Raw genomic sequence first — 21,956 nt, 5'->3', positions numbered from 1 at the left:
AGATTTTTGAGGAGATCACACAGCAACGTTTCTGTAGAATGATGATCCGGGCAGTAGAATGAAGTATGGACTGCAGTGGGGAGATGCAGGAGGTTGGGAGGTCAGAAAGGCTGGGGCAGTAATCTAGGTGGAATAGGATGAGTCGAGTTGATCTAGGGAGGCAAACAGTGGCAATCAATCATATTTATTGCATACTTACTGTGTGCAGAGTATGTATTAAGTGCTTGGGAGAATTACAGTATAGACACATTACCTGCCCACGATAAGCTTCCAGTCTAGAAGGGGAGGGATCAAGTTCTGAGGGATCAAGTGTCAACGACAGAACTGCTAGAGCAGAAGGCAATGGGCTGTGTGGTTTAGTACATCCCTGGCTGAGCAATCCAATTCTACATCACTCAGTGACTCGAAAGAAGATGCCAGGACTGGTAAGTCTGGCCAAGATTTGGGAGATTGGAAAAAGTGATGTCTGCTAAATCAGAAAGGTCTCTCTTAAAAGTGACAGTGCTAAAGGTAACGGAACAGGAAATCAGCCTGGAAATAGAGTTTGCATGAAACAGGAGCCTCTGTCTGTGGTTTGGGAAGCCACAGACCAGATTTGGGTGGAAATTAGCAAACGAAGCCAAAATTCTGATGCTGAGCATGACATAGCATGGGAGGGAGCAGGCTCCTGGACCCTGGAAATGCCACCTCCCGGGCACCATCCCAAAGTTTCCATTCTAGAGGGTTGGTGGAGAAGCAATGGGAAGCCAGATGGCATCAAACTGAGAATGTAGAAGAATTTTACAATCAGAGAGTGACTCCTCCAAACCGCCCCATTGGCCTTGCTGAGCAACCGGGCTACAACCTATTTCAGTGTGGTTCCTTTAAATGTAGAAAGCAAAGTCAGCTGACCCACCTTTTTGCAATCAGTGGACCTTAGACACTGAACAAAATTTAATTTGGGTCTTCCACGCATGAAATGATTTCCCTTTTTTTCTTTTTAAATGGTATTTGTTAAGTATTTACTATGTGTCATGCACCATTCTAAGCACTGGCATAGGTACAACTAAATTAGGTGGGAAATAGGCTCTGCCTGAATGGGGCTCACCATCTAAGCGGGAGCGAGAACAGATATTTAATCCCCATTTTACAGTTGAGGAAACTGAGGACCAGAGAAGGTAAATGTCTTGCTCAAAGTCACACAACAAGAAAGTGGTGGAGTAGAATCCAGGTCTCCTGATTCCCAGTCCTGTTCTCTTCCAACTGGATGAGCCTCTCATCAGAAACCTGACACATCACAGCACAACAGACATTATGTCTAGGGAGGCCGGGAGCTGGAATGCTCTGGGCACCAAACATTGGGAATTTACTTGACAGAACCTCTTCTCCTGGACCACTGGGGAGAGAAATGGGAGACTAATGACTGCAAAAAATATGCATAGCAAAGCAGCATGGCCTAGTGGTTAAAGCATGGCCCTGGGAGTCAGTTAACATGGATAATGGGAGACAATTATTACTGAGAAAAGTGTGCATGGTGAAGCAGCGTGGCTTAGTGAGTAAAGTAACGTCCTGGCAGCCATAAGAACCTGGGTTCTAATCCTGGCTCTGCCACTTGTCTGTTGTGTGAGCTTGGGCAACTCACTTCTTTTCTCTGTGCCTCAGTTACCTGTTCTAAGCACTGATAACTGTTCTAAATGTTAAGACTGTGAGCCCCATTGGGGACACGAACTGTGACCTACTTGATTCTTCTGTATCTACCCAGCACTTAGTACAGTTCCTGGCAAATGGTAAGCGCTTCACAAATACCATAAAAAAGAAATTAACATTTTCCCCTTTTTCTAGCCTCTGAAAATATTCCATGGCTTCCCCTGAAAACTGACTAGTGGCAGCATCCTGTTACTGCCCAAATCCTTGGACTACATCCCCCTTGCTGGGGGAGGGAGAGGAAGTGAAGGGAGGAGCAACACAGGTAGGAGAGGAGGCTGGGGACAGTCCTTTGTGTTGAGGCAAAATGAAGACTAAATCGACTTGAGCGTGAAGCGGGGAGGCTGACAGATTGGGTGGGAATGAGGAACAGGGAAATCAATCAACCCTGATTTAGCCCTCATTTCTCCTACTCAACCTCCCCACTTGGCTGTGTACTCGGAGCACGGGCTTGGGAGTCAGAGGTCATTGGTTCGAATCCCCGCTCGGCCACTTGTCAGCTGTGTGACTGTGGGCAAGTCACTTAACTTCTCTGTACCTCAGTTACCTCATCTGTAAAATGGGGATTAACTGTGAGCCTCAAGTGGGACAACCTGATTACCCTGTATCCACACCAGAGCTTAGAACAGTGCTCTGCACATAGTAAGTGCTTAACAAATACCAACATTATTATTACTCCTTAAGTACTTTGATACTTATTGAAGCCCCTTGGCACTTAGGTACATATCCTCAAAATCTATTTTCCTTACCCCTAATGTCTGTATCCCCTGTAGGCTGTAAATTCCTTATGGGCAAGGATTGTGTCTACCAATGCCATAATTTATTACTATTATTATAGAGAAGCAGGTGGCTCAGTGGAAAGAGCCCGGGTTTGGGAGTCAAAGGTCACGGGTTCGATTTCCATCTCTGCCACTTGTCAGCTGCATGACTGTGGGCAAGTCACTTCACTTCTCTGGGCCTCAGTTCCCTCATCTGTAAAATGGGAATTAACAGTGAGCCTCACGTGGAAAACCTGATTACCCTGTATCTACCCCAGCTCTTAGAATAGTGCTGTGCACATAGTAAGCACTTAACAAATACCAACATTATTATTATTGTATTTAATTACTTATTCTGTGCCATGCATTGTTCTAAGTGCCAGGGTAGACACACAATAATGTTTGGACACAGTCCCCTGTCCCACAAGGGACTCACAGTCTAAGAAAGAGGGAGACCAGGTATTGAACTTCCATTTTACAGATGAGGACACTGAGGCTCAGGGAGGTTAAGTGACTTGCCCAAGGTCACACAGCAGGCAATTGGCAGAGCTGAAATTAGAACTCAGGCCCTCAGTTTCCTAGGCACCTTCCAATAGGCCACACCACTCCTCTTGTGTACTATTCTCTCCCAAGTCCTTAGGACAATGCTCTGCATCCAGTCAGTGCTCCATAAATGTCAATGATCGATTAATCCATGGCCAATGAGTAAGGAAAGTGGCCTCCAGGGCCCATCACACTTACAGGGGGTGGGATTATATACATTATGAAGCTGTTGATGTGGATGATTCAGGACTCAGCCTGAGAAATTGTATTCTTGGGGAAGCAGCATGGCTCAGTGGAAAGAGCACGGGCTTTGGAGTCAGAGGTCACGGGTTGGAATCCTGGCTTGGCCACTTGTCAGCTATGTGACTTTGGGCAAGTCACTTAACTTCTCGGTGCCTCAGTTACCTCATCTGTAAAATGGGGATTAAGACTGTGAGCCCCACGTGGGACAACCTGATTCCCCTGTGTCTACCCCAGCGCTTAGAACAGTGCTCGGCACATAGTAAGCGCTTAACAAATACCACCATTATTATTATTAATTCCAAGGGGAAGGAAAGGGGCTAAAACACGGAGACACCTTTTAGGCGGACAAAGGACATTTCACAAATTGTGTTTAAAAAAAAAAAAAACTACTGAACTCTCAGTGGTCATATCTTACCTGGGTCCAAACAATCAATCACTTGTATTCATTGACTCTTCATTTTGTGCGGAGCACAATATTTATTTATTCAATCATATTTATTGAGTGCTTTCTGTGTGCAAAGCACTGTACTAAGCACTTGGGACAGTACATTACAACAGTAAACAGACACTTTCCCTGCCCATAACAAGCTTACAGTCAAAAGCGGGGAGACAGACATTAATACAAATAAATAAATTACAGATACGTACATAAGTGCAGTGGGGCTGTGAGCGGGGAAGAACAAATACAGCAAGTAAAGGTGATACAGAAGGGAGTGGGAGAAGAAGAAAGGAAAGTGCCTAGTCTAAGAAGCCCTCTTGAAGGAGATGTGCCTTAAATAAGGCTTTGAAAGGGGGAAGAGTAATTGTCTGTAAGAGCTAAGGAGGGAGGGCATTCCAGGTGAGAGGCAGGACAGGGGAGACCGAGGCATAGTGAGAAGGTTAACGCTCGAGAAGCCAAGTGTGTGGACTGGGTTATAGAAGGAGTAATGAGGTGAGGTAGAAGGGAGCAGGTTGGTGGATTGCTTTAAGGCCAAAAGTGAGGAGTTTTTGTTTGAGGAGGAGGTGGATAGGCAACCAATAGAGATTTTGAGGAGCAGGGTGACATGTCCTGAACATTTTTGTAGGGAATCAATCCGGGCAGCAGAGTGAAGTATTGACTGGAATGGAGAGAGACAGGAGGCTGGAAGGTCAGCAAGGAGGCTGATAAATTCCATCATATTTATTAAATGCTTACTGAAGCAGTAATCCAGGCAGGATAGGTTGAGTGATTGGATTAACATGGTAGCAGTTTGGATGGAGAGGAAATGGTAGATTTTAGTGATGTTGTGAAGGTGAGACCTACAGGATTTAGTGATGGATTGAATATATGGGTTAAATGAGAGAAAGGAGGCAAGGATAATGCCAAGGTTAAGGGCTCGTGAGACAGGAAGGATGGTGGTTAGGTCTACGCTGATGGGAAAGTCACAGGGAGGGCAGGGTTTGGGTGAGAAGTTAAGGAGTTCAATTTTGGACATGTCAAGTTTAAGGTGACGGGAGACCATCCAAGTAGAGATTTCTTGAAGGCAAGAGAAAATGCAAGACTGCAGAGAGGTTGAGAGATGAGGACAGGAGATGTAGAATTGGGTCTCACCTGCCTAGAGGTGGTAGTTGAAGCCATGGGAGTGAATGAGTTCTCCAAAGGGGAGGGTGTGAATAATAAGCACATAGGAGAGTATAATAGAATTAGCAGAAGTGATCCTTGCCTTTAAGTGAGTCGCCGCCTTGGGGGGCTCCAGAAGGTCGGGGGGAGAGGGGCGGAGTGCCGCCGTGGCATGCTCCCCAAGTAGCCTAAGAAACCAGCCTCCTCCTCAGCAAACCTGTCAGAACCAGACCCCAGGGCCAGCGTGGTCAGACCCACTTCTTTCCACCTCCTGGCCCATAGTTACTGCTTCCTTTGGGGGTTTGCTGCACAACCTAGTGAAAAGCAGCATGGCCTAGTGGATAGAACCCGGGCCTGGGAGCCAGAAGAACCTGGGTTCTAATCCCGGATCCGCCACTTATCTGCTGTGTGACCTTGGACAAGTCACTTCACTTCTCTGTGCCTCAGTTACCTCATCTACAAAATGGGGTAATAATAACGTTGGTATTTGTTAAGTGTTTACTATGTGCAGAGCACTATTCTAAATGCTGGGGTAGATACAGGGTAATTAGGTTGTCCCACGTGAGGCTCACAGTTAATCCCCATTTTACAGATGAGATAACTGAGGAACAGAGAAGTGAAGTGACTTGCTCACAGTCACGCAGCTGACAAGTGGCAGAGCAGGGATTTGAACCCCTGACCTCTGACTCCCAAGCCCGGGCTCTTTCCACTGAGCCACGCTGCTTACAGTGAACCCCATGAGTGACAGGGACTGGGTCTAACCTGATTAGCCTGTATCTACCCCAGTGCTTAGTAAAGTGCCTGGCACATAGTAAGTGCTTTACAAATACCATCATCATTATCATCATCATTTAAGGATTTTACAGTGTAGTGGATCGACTAGGTCCCATGTTGAGATCTCTCTGATTCATCATGCCGCTGACCCCTTGCCCACATTCTTCTGCTGGCCTGGAACTCCCTCTCCCTCCTTGTACAATGAAGCATCACTCTCTCCACCATAAAAGCCTTTTTAAAATCAAATCTCCTCCAAGAGGCCTTCCCTGATTAAACCCTCATTTCTCCTACTCCCTTTCCTTCTGTGTTGCCCTTTTACTTGGATCTGTACACTTTACTCCCCCCACACTCAGCTCCACAGCACTTAAACACATCGCGGCTCAGTGGAAAGAGCCTGGGCTTCGGAGTCAGAGGTCACGGGTTCGACTCCTGGCTCTGCCACTTGGCAGCTGTGTGACTGTGGGCAAGTCACTTCACTTCTCTGTGCCTCATTTACCTCATCTGTAAAATGGGGATTAACTGTGAGCCTCACGTGGGACAACCTGATTACCCTGTATCTACCCCAGCGCTTAGAACAGTGCTCTGCACGTAGTAAGAGCTTACCAAATACCAACATTATTATCCTTCATTTATTTTAGTGTCTATCTAACCCTCTAGACTGCAACTCCTGGTGGACAGGGAACTTGTCTACCACTTCTGTTCTATTATACTCTCCCAAGTGCTTAGTGCAGTGCTCTGCACACAGTAAACACCCAATAGACACCACTCACTGATTGATTCTGCCACCACCCCACGCTCCCCACAACTCTTCATTCACTCTTTTCCTCCATGCCTGCAAATTCCTCCCCCACCCCGTAGCCTTTTACAGCTGTTTCAGCTGTTTCAGAGTTGCAGCAATGGCAAGCTTACTGGCTGATTACATAAGGAGGGGAGGTAAATTTCTAAACTCCTCCAATCACTTGCTTCCAAGGTTTTGGAGGGTGGACAGGAGGATGAGGGGGAGAACGGGGGTGTGACCAACCAGCCACAAGGGATAGAGTTGTAGTGGAGGGGATAGGGATAGAAGGGCCAGGGAAAATATACACACACCTCCCTCTCTCACACACACACTCACACAAGAGAAAGTCAAGAGAGCTTGAAAGCCTCAAGAGGGAAGCCAGGCAAAGAAACTTCCAAAAGAGCAGGGAGCGGAGAAGAAACCCCAGTTTTGGCATCTGTGCATAGGGGAGAGATTTGTTCATGAAAGGATATTTGAGGAGAAGTTCGTGGGACCAGGAAAAAAAAAGAGAAACTGAATGTGACTGGAACTAAAACGAAAATCCTAAGAAAAGCTGCAGTGTAAGGAACTGCCCAGGGAGAAAGTAAAGCAAGAGAACTGAACTTTTTCATACATTTCAGTCACTTTACAAGTATTGCTGGATTGACTTGAGCTTTCACGTGACCCTGAAGCACCGAGGAAGCTGTGAGCCTGTAAGCCCGCCCGGCTCAATGTGCTAAGCACATTCTGCCAAGCGAAACGACCGAATCATCCATCGTATTGCCCCATTGATGGGGATGAGGGGACTTGGTGTGCGCCTGGTCTGGTGAAATTTTCCCTTGTGTGGGAGGGTTTCCCACCTCTGCTTACATCACAGGAGGAGCCAGGGACTGAGAAAGCATAAACTGCAACACAAACACAAATGTCAGGTATTGTCTCTCCTTCATTTCTATTTCGATAAGGGGACTCCACAGCTTTTTATCTACCTTTCTCCTGTCCTTCTCGGATTGATCCTTTTCAGTGCAATTTCGAGATGAGCCCCAGCGGGGTCTAGTGGGTGGGGAATTGGGTTGGACAGCATGATTTTTTGCCACTGGGAGATAGCAACTCCAACTCATAGAACCTTGACATATCTAACTGTAGCACAGGGCTACTGCTTGCCAGTCAGATGCCATTAAAATGTGTTGTGACCAGCTGGGAGGAGACAGTAAATAATGGATAATTTTATGAAGTGTTCTAGGGTTACCTTTCCATCTGGGTTAGACATCTCCAGAGTCCAGTTTACTGAATTGGATTTAGTGTTAGGCTGCCCAAAATTTTGACAAACCATAAGCAATTCAAAGTGGTATTTTAGTCCTCTATGCCAGAAGACTGTTATTCAGAACAAAGGTCTTGTCCCTGTAACAGGGTTGTCTTCTCCCTGGAGACCTGATCCCTTTGTTACAGGGGAATGGAAAACTCTCAGGTGCTCCACAAATGGGCAGTGGAAGTACAGAAAATCAAAGATCAACCTGGAACAAAGTGGAGGGAATGGAGTTTATAACAGTTTCTCTGGCACTAGCAGCAGCTATTTACAGCTCCACTCTCTCCCCAGATTTGCTCTCTGAGACCAAGATTTTCAAGGAATCTAATTCCCACACATACACACTTCTCACCCCCACACTCCACTCCTCCACACACCTCTTAATAATTGATAATTATAGCACTTGTTAAGTGCTTACTATATGCCAAGCCCGGTCCTAAGCGCTGGCATAGATACAAGTTGATCACACTCGGATACAGTCCCTGACCCAAATGGGCTCACAGTCTTAATCCCCATTTTACAGATGAGAGAACTGAGGCCCAGAGAAGTGAAATGACTTACCCAAGGTCACACAGCAGACATGCAATGGAGCTGGGATTAGAACCCATGAACTTCTGACTCCTAGATCTGTGCTCTATCAACTAGGCTGACAGCCAGCTCCCTCTGCCTCATCCATGCACTTGGAGTTGTGTCCTTTGAGCACTTGATATTCAACCCAACCTCAGGCTCACAGTACTTATGTGCACAACCATCATGTTTTTATATTAATTTCTGTCTTCCCATCTAGACTGTAAGCTCCTTGTGGGCAGGGAATGTGTCTACCAACTCTGTTGTATTGTACTCTCCCAAGCACTTAATACAGTGCTCGCCACAAAGTGCTCCAAAAATACCATTGAATGATTGATTCCCCCACCTCTTTACATCTATCAGTACTTGACATTTTAGAGACCCTTTATTATAGATGCAAAGCACTGCAGTCTCACTTCCTGGTGGTGGGGAGGGGGTCCTTCTCCCTTAGACAACAAAGACTGTAGGGCAAGATGCCTAGGCATTAAACCCCAGGAGAGAGTTTTCCCAGAGAGGAGACATATGGGCAACAGAACTGCTGTTACTTGAAGGTCTGGAAATTCTCCCCCTTATTCTGTCATCAAGAACAGTTAGAGAGGGTGAGTAAAGTGAAGCAGAGGGGGAGGGGGACACAGCTAAGACGCAGTATGGTTTAGTGGAAAGAGTCAGAGGTCGTGAGCTCTAATTCCAGCTCTGCCACTTCTCAGCTGCGTGACTTTGGGCAAGTCACATAACTTCTCTCCCTCAGTTACCTCATCTGTAAAATGGGGATTGAGACTGGGAGCCCCATGTGGAACAACCTTATTACCTTGTATCTATCTACCCCAGCACTTAGAACAGTGCTTGGCACACAGTAAGCACTTAAATACCATCATCATCAAGTGTCAATACTTGTCTTTCCTCCTAGTTAGACTGTGAGCCCCAGGTGGGACAGGGACTGTGTCCTACCTTTTATTTTTTATGATATTTTTGAAGCACTTATTAGGTAGTGGATATTCATATAAGTGTGATGGGGTTGAGGGTGGGATGAACATCAACAGCTCAAAGAGTACACTGTCTGGTGAGTAGTAAGGATGTTATTATTATTATAGTTATTACCATCATAAGTGGGGAATTCTTCCCACAGACATTCTGAGGAAGAGGATGGGCAGGATGGTTCCCTTTTCAGCCTGACATTAGTCCTGCTACCTTAGCCCCTCTCACCTCCTCTCACACTGTTTCTTAGTAATGGCTCTGCAGTAAAGGAGCTGATGTATTCTGTGGCCAAGACACTTTGGAAGCCAATTGGAGGTGGTTCAAAGTGACAGGAATGTCTTATATTTGTAACCCACAGCTCTAGCATGGTCTCGGTCTCCAGTTCCCCTTGTGAACTGGCCAGCAAGCATAATTCCCCCGTTGCTTTTCATTAAGAAAGAAGCAGAATGCTTAGAGGAATTTTCTAATGAATACCCCTCCTGAAAACACCAACATTGGTCGGGCAGCAGAGACTACATTTTCCACTAGAAGAAGCGTTGCAAAACTGCCGAGTTACTACATCTCCTTGGGACCTGGGTCGAATCTGTGGTTGTGTGCAGGTCCCTCGGGGAGCAGGGATTGTGTTCTACCTGGCTATCTTGCATCTATCCCAGAGCTTAGTACAGTGTGTGGTCCATAGTTAGTGCTTAACAAACACCACAATTATTATTAGACTGGGACTCACAGTATTAATTCCCATTTCACAGTGGAGGTAACAAACACAGAGAAGTTAAGTGACTTGTCTAGTTGGTAGACTGGAGAAGTAGCATGTCCTAGTGTACAGAACGTGGAACTGGGAATCACAACGACCTGGGTTCTAATTCTGGATCTGCCAAATGCTTGCTGTGTGACATTAGGCAAGTCATTTAACTTCTCTGGTCTCAGTTTCCTCAACTGTAAAAAGGGGATACATTAAAAAGGGGGAGGTTCTAATAAATAATAATAATGATGGCATTTGTTAAGCACTTAGTATGTGCCAAGCACTGTTCTAAGCGCTGGGGTAAATATAAGGTAATCAGGTTGTCCCACATAGCGCTCACAGTCTTAATCCCCAATTTACACATGAGGTAACTGAAGCACAGACAAGTTCAGTGACTTGCCCAAAGTCACTCAGCTGAGAAGTGATGGAGCTGGGATTAGAATCTATGACCTTTGACTTCCAAGCCCGGGAGCGTACCACTGAGCCATGCTGCTTCTCTAATAATAATAATGGTATTTGTTAAGCTCTGACTATGTGCCAAGCACTGTTCTAAGCACTGGGGTCATCAGGTCATATGATACAAGGTCATCAGGTTGGACCCAGTCCCTATCCCACATGGGACTCACTCTCTTAATCCTAATTTTACAAATGAGGGAACTGAGGCCAGGAGAAACTAAGTGACTTGACCAAGAGTCACACAGCAAACAAGTGGCAGAGCCAGAATTAGAGCTTAGGTCCTTCTGACTCCTGACTTCTGACTCCCAAATCCGTGCTCTAGCCACTTTCCTACTTAGACTATGAGCCCCAAGTGGGACAGGGACTGTCCGACCTAATTAATTTGTACCTACCCCAGCATTTAGAACAGCATTTGACACATAGTAAGCGCTTAACAAATACTGTTAAAAAACCCCACTCCTTGTGGGCAGGGAATGAATCTACCAACTCTGCTATATTGTACTCCCCCAAGTGCTCAGTACAATGCTCTTCAAAGAATGTACACTCAACTGATGATTGATTACTTATAGATACTAATGGTTCCATTTTAGGGTTTGCCCCCAGGAGGAGAGTGAAAGGCAGAGGGAATCCCTGCTTGTTGGCTTCCTCTTCCTTCTTCATCAGTATCTGCCTGGCAGCTCTTCCTGGCACTGGCGCCTGCCCCAGACGCTGCGCGTGCTATGTCCCCACGGAGGTGCACTGCACGTTCCGGTACCTCACGGCCCTCCCGGACCACATCCCTCCCAACGTGGAGCGCATCAACCTTGGGTACGTTCGAAACTCTCTTCTTCCTCCTCCTCCTCCTAGTTCCCAGCCTCTCCCTGCTGGGATGGGTCGGTGTCCCTCACCACCTGGTCCTGTATAACTAGGATAGGATATAACTTCCATGGAGTTATATTTCATATTTGGAAGAATATGTCACTGAAAGCAAAATTCCCCTATGGGTATGAAAATAGCTGAAGAGGCCAATTAGAGACAGTCCCAGCCTCACTGTGCAAACATAAAGGTCGTTCCCTTTTGTCCTATCATGTTTAATGTTTTCAGCATCTGGTGCTATTTGGTCTTTTGCCTCCTATGTCTTGTTCATCCATTTCTAGGACTATTTGAACACTGCTGCCTGTGTCTCCATAAATGTTCAGTGTCTGTGTATATATATATATATAATGCCTATTATATTATACATTTTTACTTACATTAATAACTATCTCCTTATCTAGATTGTAAGATTACTGTGGGCAAGGATTATGTCTACCGACTCTGTTGTACTGTACTCTCACAGCGCTCTGCCCACAGTAAGCACTCAATAAATACCATTGATGATGAAGAGGATGATACCAATGGCATGCTCGCTGATACTCTGTGCAGGGTCCTTTTCCCACATAATTAAATTAACATACTGCTAGTTCAGGCCATGTTTCCCCAGTCCTCAAGAACCTTCAGCGGTTGTCCATGTACCTCCACATCAAAAAAAGCCTCCTCACCATAGGCTTTAAAAGACTCAATCAATTTGCCCCTTCCTACCTCACCTCACGGCATCTCCTACTACAACCCAGCCTGCACACTTCATACCTCTAATGCTAATCTCGCCACTGATCTCTTGCCCATGTCCTGCCTCTAATCTGGAAAAATCTCCTTCCTCAAATCTGACAATTACTCTCCCTGACTTCAAAGACACTGAAAACACATCTCCTCCAAGAGGTCTTCCCAGACTAAGTCATCCTTTCCTCTTCCCCCACTCCCTTTTGCATCACTCTGACTTGCCCCCTTTATTCATCCCCCCTCCCAGGACCACAGTACTTATGTACATATCTGTAATTTACTTTTTTTATGCTAACGTTTGTCTCCCCCGCTAGACTGTAAACTCACTGTGGGCAGAGAATGTGTCTTTTTATTGTTGCATTGTATTCTCCCAAATGCTCTGTACAGTGTTCCACAGACACACTGAATGAATGAGATTTTTCTGGACTTAAATTCAGGGTGGTTGTGTCGAGGTGTTGATCCATGTAATGCCGTCTAAATGCAGAAAGTCAGGCCTGGCTTTATAAAGTAAGTGAGGTAAGACACCATATCAAAGCCGCTCTGCAAAGGGTGACTGTGCAGGACTTTACCAAAATGGCAGTCGTTCTATTCTCAAAAATGGCCTCAGCATTGCCATTCTTCAAGATGGTGGCAGGAGATTGGTTAGTGGAGTGAAAGTCAGGATTGTGGAGTGGAGCTGCCCAAGGAGCTCAGTCAAAGGGTGGTGATGGAGAAAGGTTCATTCCCAGAATGTTGTGTAAAATGTCACTGTGTTTTATGTTGCGTGCCTGTGCGGTGTGACAAGACATTCCCATGCAGAGTTTATGGTTGGCTCTTTTGGCCCCATCTCAGGGTAGCAAAATATCTGGTCCACCCCCAAAAAAGATTATATTCTACCCTGGTTATATTAATTATATTGACCTTTCAAGATCTTACAGTGTAGACTTTCCTGCTCCCTGTCTGTGTATCTCAAACTTGCCTCTGCCCTCCCCCTTTCTTGAGCTTCCCTATGACTTCCCTCTCCTCCTATCTTCAGTCAGTCAATCAATGAAATGTATTAAATGCTCACTGTGTACACAGCACTGTACTAAGTGCTTGGGAGAGTATAATATAACAGAGTTGGTTGACCCATTCCCTGCCCATCAGGAACTTACGGTCTGGAGGATGACAGTAGAGTGGCTATCTGGTCAGGGACCTCTAAACAGATTGGACACCAAGATGGATTCAAGAGTCCTATCCCAATATGGAGTGGCCAGTGGAGTAATAATAATAATAATTCTGGTATTTAAGTGCTTACTATGTGTCAGGCACTGTTCTAAATGCTAGGGTAGGTACAAGTTAATCGGGTTGGACCCAGTCCCTAATCGACCTAGGACTCACAGTATTAATAGCCATTTTACAGATGAGGGAATTAAGGCACAGAGAAGCTAAGAGACTTGCCTAAGGTCACACAGCAGACAAGTGGCGGAGTTGGGATTAGAACCTAAGACCTTCGGACTCACAGACCCAAGCTCTATCCGCTAGTCCATGTGTGCCCTTCAATTTATGGGCATTACCTGGGAAAAGGCAGGAGACTCCCCCTTTCACATTCTGTCCCCAACCTGCCCTAGTTCCACTCTATCAGAGCTTGATTTAGTGGAAAGATCACAGGCTTGGAATTAGAGGCTATGGGTTCTAATCCCGATCTGCTACTTGTCAGTTGTGTGACTTTGGGCAAGTCACTTAACTCTCTGTGCCTCAGTCACCTCATCTGTAAAATGGGGATTAAGACTGTGAGCCCCATGTGGGACAACCTGAATACCTTACAACTACCCCAGCACTTAGAACAGTGCTTGGCAGATAGTAAGTGCTTAACAAAACCATTATTGAAGCAATATGGCCTAGTGGCAAAATCACGGGCTTGGGAGTCAGAGGATGTGGGCTCTAACGCCAGCTCTGCTATGTGTCAGCTGTATGACCTTGGGCAAGTCACTTTACTTCTCTGTGCTTCAGTTACCTCATCTGTAAAATGGGGATTAAGAACTGTGAGCCTCACGTGGGACAACCTGATTACCTTGTATATCTACCCAGTGCTTAGAACAGTGCTTGGCTGTAAGCACTGAACAAACACCATTTTATATATAAATCTATATATAGATATACATATATATATACCTTCCCAACCTGCCTCCCTCTGCTTCCTTTTCTTTCATCCCCTGCTCTGCCCATCCATTCCCTTCATCATGGTTTGGTGCAAGAGAAGGTACCTGATATAACCCAGCCTGCACACTTCGCTCCTCTGGTACTAACCTTTTCACCATGCCTCGATCTTGCCTGTCCGGCCATCGACCCCTGGCCAACCTCCTACCTCTAGCCTGGAAAGTGCTCCCTCCTCAAATCCGGCAAACAATCACTCTTCCCCCACCTTTCAAAGCTCTACTGAAGGCACACCTCCTCCAAGAGGCCTTCCCAGACCAAGCCACCCTTTTCCTCAGTTCCCCCCATTTTACATCACCTTGACTCACCTCCTTTTGCTCTTCCACCCTCTTCCTGCCCCACAGCTGTTATGTATATATGCATAGTTCTATAATTTTATTTATTTATATGGAGGCCTGTCTACTAGTTTTGATGTATATACATCTACAATGCTATTTATTTATATTGATGCCTGTTTACTTGTTTTGACATTTGTCTTCCCCCTCCTAGACTGTAAGCCCAGTGTGTGCAGGGATTGTCTCTCTTTATTGCTGAATTGTATTTTCCAAGTGCTTAGTACAGTGCTCTGCACAGAGTAAGCACTCAATAAATACGATTGAATGAATGAATAATAGGGAGTGGGTGGAGACTGAGTAGTGGGCTGAGACAATCTCAGGATCCAGAGAGCCAGGCTGGCCCACTGGGGAAAATTCTGGTAGTCGCAGGTTGCTGTGAGCATGTGTGAATCTCCAAGCGGCTACTGTGACTTATTGCTCATTGTGGGCAGGGAACATTTCTACCAATTCTGTTATCCTACTCTTCTAAACACTACAGTGCTCTTCACACAGAAAGAGCTTGATAAATACAACCTATTGACTGATTGATTGATTTGGGCTGGGAGCAAAGAATGATTGTCTCTGAACCAGTTAGGAGAGCAACAAGTGGAAGTAGAGGAGCTTCTGTTTCTCCAACTCTCGCCCTTCTCCTAACATTCCACTCTGTGGAACTGCCTGGTAAGAATTTTCTACCATCACAGTCTAGGGCTGAGAGGAGAAGGCCTCAGACTCAGAGAGCCAGACTTTTAAAGGGTGCAGAGACTGAGGTGCCATAGAGCTCCATCTTCAGCCTCAGCAAAATTTTCTTGGTAACACCTTGATGAAGTGAGCACCAATTTTATGGATGCCCAACTTTCCCCTTAGTAAAAGTGTCCCATCGAAAATGATTTCTAAAATGACTGTCCATTATATACCTGTCCAGAGAACAAGCAGGTGGAGAGGGGAAAGGATTGAGCAGTATAAAATCCATTCCTCCTCCATCAGGTTCTTAGGGATAACCTCCCAGTATCCATGTCATGGAAATTGTTTCTTACAGTGGCTATGTCTTCTCAGGACAAGTACATATTTCAAGAGAATTTTCACCCTTTTATCAATGAATGAATCAGAGATTGAGGACATACTCTCTGCCTAGTGCAGTACTAAATGCTCGGGAGAGTATAAGACACTTGGTAGATATAATCCCTGCCCTCAAGCAATTTACAGTCAAGCAGAGGAGACAGATCTCTATCTGTTGCCAAATTGTACATTCCAAGCGCTTAGTACAGTGCTCTGAACACTGTAAGCTCTCAATAAATATGATTGAATGACTGAATACTAAAATAAATTTCAGGGAAGGCTTCTGGGCGGAGATGTGATTTGAGTAGGGCTTTGAAGCCCACGCTGAGAAGCAGCGTGGCTCAGTGGAAAGAGCACGGGCTTTGGAGTCAGAGGTCATGAGTTCGAATCCCAGCTCTGCCACTTGTCTGCTGTGTGACCTTGGGCAAGTCACTTCACTTCTCTGTGCCTCAGTTACCTTATCTGTAAAATGGGGATGAAGACTGTGAGCCCTACGTGGGACAACCTGATTCCCCTGTGTCTACCCCAGCGCTTAGAACAGTGCTCTGCACATAGTAAGCGCTTAACAAATACCAACATTATTATTATTATTATTGAAGATGGAGAGAGTTATGATTTGTCAGATGTGAGGGGTACGGAGTTCCAGACAGGAGGGAAGGCTGAGCAAGTGGGTGAGGCTAGAAGAAGTGTTAGTGAGTAGGTTGGTATTAGAGGAGCAAAGTGTGTAGGCTGGGTTGTAGTGGGAGAGGAGTGCAGATGATTAATGGGGAGAGAGCTGATTGAGTGCCTTGAATCTGATGGTGAGGTGTTTCTGCTTTATGCAGAGGTGATTGGACAACCATTAGAGAGGTTTTAGAGGAGTGAGGGGACAAGCAGCCCTGATAACCCATAAAACATTTGATGCAACATGTCCAAGTGGACATGGAAGCCAGAGGACGTGGATCTAATCTCATCTCCACCACTAGTCTATGTGTGGTCTTGGGCAAGTTGCTTTACTTCTGTGTCCCTCAGTTACCACAACTGTAAAATGGGGATTAAAGCTGTGTACCCCATATGGGACACGGACTGTGTCCAACATGATTATCTTGAATATACCCCAGTGCTAGGTACAGTGTGAGACACATAGTATTGCTTAACACCATAAATATATTTCCTTGCTTGACTGTAAGTTCAGTGAAAGAGGAATCATATCTTCTAATTATTTTCTACTCTCCCAAGTTCTCATTAGCATGGTCTGCACACTATGATTTTGATTGATTTTTTCCAGTTCCATGTCAGTCTCTCCATCCCAACAGCCACCCTAGGCTGCTTCAGAGCTGCTCTCAGGGCTGAGTAGATTGGCAGCAGAGAGAGCAGACTGTATCTGATCTTATTATTTTGTGTCTACCCCAGTGTTGTACAGCGCTTGGCACAAGTAAGTGCTTAGCAAACACCACAATTATTATTAATGAAGTCATGACACAAGTTGTCACTGATATCCAGATAGATGCTGGAGTCACCCAGAAGGCACCAGAACATTTTAATCTCTCAAATAATTGTCCATTTTACCCAGCCTGCGCATACACAAATCTTCCCAGTGAATCGCAGAATAGACTCCTGATTCCATATCCCCTTTACACCAGTTGGCTAATGAGTTGGAAACCTTTAACATGAGAGATCCAGATGGATTATTTGAAACTTTAAAACCCTCCCTTAGGGTCCTCAACAGACATGGGTATTCTTCAAACTTTTTTGTCTCATCAGATCTGGATTAAAAGTTTGCTGACAGGTCTTTGCAGAAAAAATTATCTTGATTGCTTTTACACGCCGGTATTGACTGACTGCCTAACCCAGGTTTGGAATGAAATGTCTCTTACAGTTACAACAGCGTGGTTAAACTGACTGAAAAGAACTTTCTGGGCCTGAACCACTTGGAACTGTTGATGTTGCACAGTAATGCGATTCATACAATCCCTGACAAGGTATTCACCGGTTTACCTGCATTACAGGTAAGGAACAAGAACGGGAAACTCTCCCCCATCTTTCAGTCTTGTGAGGAAAAAGCAGTAGATTTCTATGCAATCTGGGAACATGTGAAAAGCAGTGTGGCCTAGTGGGAAGAGCACAGGCTTGGGAATCAGAGGACCTGGGTTCTAATCCCAGCTCCACCATGTATCTGCTGTGTGACCTTGGGCAAGTCTATTAATGTCTCTATCCCTCAGATTCCTTGTCTTTAAAATGGGCATTCAGTACCTGCTCTCCATCATACTTAAACTGTGAGCCCCATGTGGGACTGTCAGAAATAGTTATTCCATATCTACCCTAGTAGTACAGTGCTTGGCACATAGTAAGCACCTAAATACCACACAAATACAAAAAAATGCTACCCACAAACTTTGCAGAGTGAGTGGACATTGGGTTACATGGAAGTTCTCATATCCTAAGATAATTATGAATTTTTATCTTTCTCTCAGGATTTACATATCTTTTAAAACTGAAAAGGTTAAACACGCTCCCTTAGATGATTGTATTTTTATGGTATTTTTTGAGTGCTTACTATAGTCCAGGTAGTATACTACACACTGGGGCAGATATGAGATAATTAGGTTGGTCACGGTCCATGTCCCACTGGGGGTCACAGCTTTAATCCCCATTTTACAAATGAGCACTTTGAGGCACAGAGATGTTTAGTCATTTGCCCAAGGTCACACACCAGAGAAGTGGTGGATCCAGGGTTAGAACCCAGGTCCTCTGACTCCCAGACCCATGCTCTTTCCTCTAGGCCATACTGCTTCTCTTGCACAGAAACAAAAAATAAAAGCCTGAAGACAAGACCTTCTATGAAGCATTACTTTCCTTAGTTTGTGAGAAGGGAATGTGCCTACTTTTTTTTCTTATGGTATTTGATAAATGCCTACTATGTGCTAGGCACTATTCCAAACGTTGAGGTAGACACAAGCTAATCAGGTTGGACACCATCTTTGTCCATATGGGGCTCACAGCTTTAATCCCCATTTTACAAATGGGGTAACCCAGGCACAGAGAAGTTAAGGTCAGACAGCAGACAAGTGGTGGAGCCAAGATTAGAATTCAGGTTCTTCGGATTCCCAGGCCTGTGCTTTATCCACTAGGCCATGCTGCTACCACTGACTCTGGTGTATTGTACTCTCCCAAGTGCTTAGTACAGTGCTCAGCACATTGTAAGAGCTCAATATATACTGTTGATAGATTAATTTATTGCACATACTCATTTGAGCACTCTTGCTTAGTGAAAAGAGCACAGGCTTGGGAGTCAGAGGACTTGGGTTCTAATCCCAGTTATGCCACTTATCCTGCTGTGTGACCTTGGGTAAACCACTTAACTTCTCTGTGCCATATGGGACAACCTGATTACCTTGTATCTACCCCAGTGCCTAGAACATTGCTTGGCACATAGTAAGCCCTTAACAAATACCATAATAATAATAATTATTATTATCCTTCCTTTTGAGAAAGGCAGCCCATGAACACAGATGGGGTGTCATAAGCCCTTTCAGAAAGTTTTGCTCAGATATCACTTTGGCATTGTGCTAATTTCCCTTTCACTTGAGGAATGACACTTCCTGCCTTCTACCTTAGAGAAACAAACTGAAAAGTAGCTACAAGCTTCTACTTTGTACACAGCTATTTCATGTCCTGAAGCAACGTAAGTGCTTGAACAACCCAGTACCAAATGGGTTTGTCTGAATGAAGGTTCTAGGTCTCCCATAAACTTAATAATTTTGGTATTTGTTAAGCGCTTAGTATGTGCGGAGCGCTGTTCTAAGCGCTAGGGTAGATACAGGGTAATCAGGTTGTCCCACATGAGGCTCACAGTAAATCCCCATTTTACAGATGAGGTAACTGAGGCACAGAGAAGTTAAGTGACTTACCCACAGTCACACAGCTGACAAGTGGCAGATCTGGGATTTGAACCCGTGACCTCTGACTTCCAAGCCTGGGCTCTTTCCACTGAGCCACGCTGCTTCTCTTAGCCCCACTCCCTTAGCACTTTAGGCATTCTCCCACAGAACTTAGGTACATATCCTTAAACTCATTTGCTTCCCTTACCTGTTATTTAATTTAATGCCTGTCTTCCCCAGGTCGACTTGAAAGCCCCTTAAGGGTGCGGATCATGTCTACCAAGTGTATTATGCCCTCCCAGGTGCATAGTACAGTGCTCTGCACAAAACAAGAGCTCAATGAATACTATTGATCACTAGCTCAGCCTTGGGATCATCTATGGTCATCAGGAAAGTAAGGTAGCTCAGTGGAAAGGGCATAATACTGGGAGCCAGGAGATCTGGGTTCTGATCCTGGCTCTGCCATTTACCTGCTGTGGACTCTTGGGCTAGTCACTTAACTTCTCTAGGCCTCATTTTCTCCTTCATTAAAATGGGGATTAAATTCCAGATCTCCCTCCCTATTAGATTGAGTTCCAGGTGGGTCAGGGACTGTGTCTGATCCGATTGTACTCTATCAACCACAGACCTTAGCACATAGTATGTGTTTTGCAAATACCACCATTATTATTATCATTATCATTTTCTCATTGAAATCCACAGGTCCTTAAAATGAGCTATAACAAGGTCAGAAAATTGCATAAGGACACCTTCTACGGCCTCAAGAGCCTGATTAGGCTGCATATGGACCACAACAATATTGAGTTCATAAACCCCGAAGCCTTTCACGGACTCAGCGCCCTGCGATTGGTGCATTTAGAAGGAAACTTTCTCACCAAACTCCACCCAGACACATTTGTCTCCTTGCGCTTCCTCCAGACATTTCCGATATCCTTCATAAAGCACATCTACCTTTCAGACAACTTCCTAACCTCCTTGCCCCAGGAGATGGTCGAACAAATGCCTGACCTAGAGAGCCTCTACCTTCATGGGAACCCTTGGATTTGTGACTGTGGTCTGGAATGGTTTCCGGGATGGATGGAACGTAATCCAGGTGGAGTATAAATATCCTGCTTCTTCTCAGACATTTGGTGGGCATTTCTGGCCCCAACCTTGTAGAAAGAAAGTATTAGTGGTGGAGAAGGCTCAGAGAAAGGCAACTAAGAAGATTGGCAAGATGGAGAGCCTTCCTTATAAGGGTAGATTGAAAGAGTTAGGACTTCTGAGAGGAGACAGACCTGAAAATTACAAACACAGAAATTTCAGTCATCGGATCCCCGAAACACCTTGGATGTGAGGATGCTTTTTGAGAATTAAAGGTGATAGGTTTAAAACAAACCGACAAGGAGATTTATTTTTCACGCAGTGAGTTGTTACTAGGGAATCTGTCGCCTGGGTTAATTGGGCAGGCAGAAGATTTAAGCAGATTAGAGAGTGTTGGGGTTAAACTCAAGGATAGATGGTCCAAAAGAGATTGCTGAAAGTGTAGAAGGGAAGAGAATTAGGGATGTAAGATTGTATATCCCTAACCACTGGGATGGATGTGCATGAGGGTAATATGATAAGGCCCTTTGGGAGATAAAATCCTAGTCTGAATGGACCACTGATCTGATCCAATCTGACAATTTGGTCTTATCTGTTCCTTGTTATGTGGTAATTTAACAATGAGTAGAAAAATGGACAGAGAGGTTAAAACTGAGATAAAAAGTAAAGACCAGCTAACATAGAGAAGCAGTGTGGCTCAGTGGAAAGAGCCTGGGCTTGGGAGTCAGAGGTCATGGGTTCGAATGCTGGTTTTGCCACTTAGCTGTGTGACGGTGGGCAAGTCACGTAACTATTCTGTGCCTCAGTTCCCTCATCTGGAAAATGGGGATGAAGAGTGTGAGCCTCATGTGGGACAACCTGATTATCCTGTTTCTACCCCAGCGCTTAGAACAGTGCTCTGCACATAGTAAGCACTTAACAAATACCAACATTATTACTATTATTATCCCAGTAATTGAGAATCAATCATCTTGGGGAAATATTATTTAGCATACCAGTCCTTTATGTTATTTCTTTTGAATATCTCATTTTAAGTTACTGTTTAAAGAAGAATTCACACTAATCTTATTGCTGTCAACATCCCTATGTTTTTTCTTCATTTTACATTTTTTTTATTACCACATGCTTGATGCAACAGATGTTTCATATTTTCTAAGAGCCTCCTGCCATCACTATTGCACTGGGAGTAATACAAATGACAGACTTACCAAAGTTCAGCTTTTATTAATCATCCATAAGGTGCTGAGTAGGGGAGATCAGGTTCCAATACCACCCAGGCCTAGAAAAATGTATAGAAATATCTTGGACTAAAGTGAATATCTAGATACATTCTCAAGAGGGTTTAGAAAGCCAGGAGTGTGGCTGAGCAGATATGCACTCTGTGCTAAAATTGACAAGAAACCAGGCTGCTGTGTCATCAATCAATGATATTTATTGAGTGTTTACTGTGTGCAGAGCACTGTACTAAGCATCTGGTGGGGGGGTCTGATGCAACAGAGCTAGTAGACACGCT

The 21,956-nt window shown here is 44.9% G+C and overlaps 1 protein-coding gene across 2 annotated transcripts in view; it reads left to right on the top strand.

Annotated features, from left to right (window-relative positions):
- Nucleotides 1-6,653: 6,653 nt before the first annotated feature.
- IGSF10 (immunoglobulin superfamily member 10) overlaps nucleotides 6,654-21,956 on the top strand; it is a 30,005-nt gene continuing 14,702 nt past the window's right edge. The window contains exons 1-4 of one of the 2 annotated variants that reach the window (XM_029061653.2): nucleotides 6,654-7,266; nucleotides 10,968-11,184; nucleotides 17,359-17,488; nucleotides 20,063-20,453. In XM_029061653.2, coding sequence (XP_028917486.1) covers nucleotides 7,260-7,266; nucleotides 10,968-11,184; nucleotides 17,359-17,488; nucleotides 20,063-20,453 — 745 coding nt within the window. In that variant the 5' untranslated portion in view covers nucleotides 6,654-7,259. The remainder of the gene's footprint in view (nucleotides 7,267-10,967; nucleotides 11,185-17,358; nucleotides 17,489-20,062; nucleotides 20,454-21,956) is intronic. The other variant, XM_029061660.2, reaches the window with a different exon arrangement.

This window comes from Ornithorhynchus anatinus, chromosome 1 (assembly GCF_004115215.2).
Source record: "Ornithorhynchus anatinus isolate Pmale09 chromosome 1, mOrnAna1.pri.v4, whole genome shotgun sequence".
Lineage (NCBI taxonomy): Eukaryota > Metazoa > Chordata > Mammalia > Monotremata > Ornithorhynchidae > Ornithorhynchus > Ornithorhynchus anatinus.
This window is presented reverse-complemented; position numbering and strand designations above follow the sequence as displayed.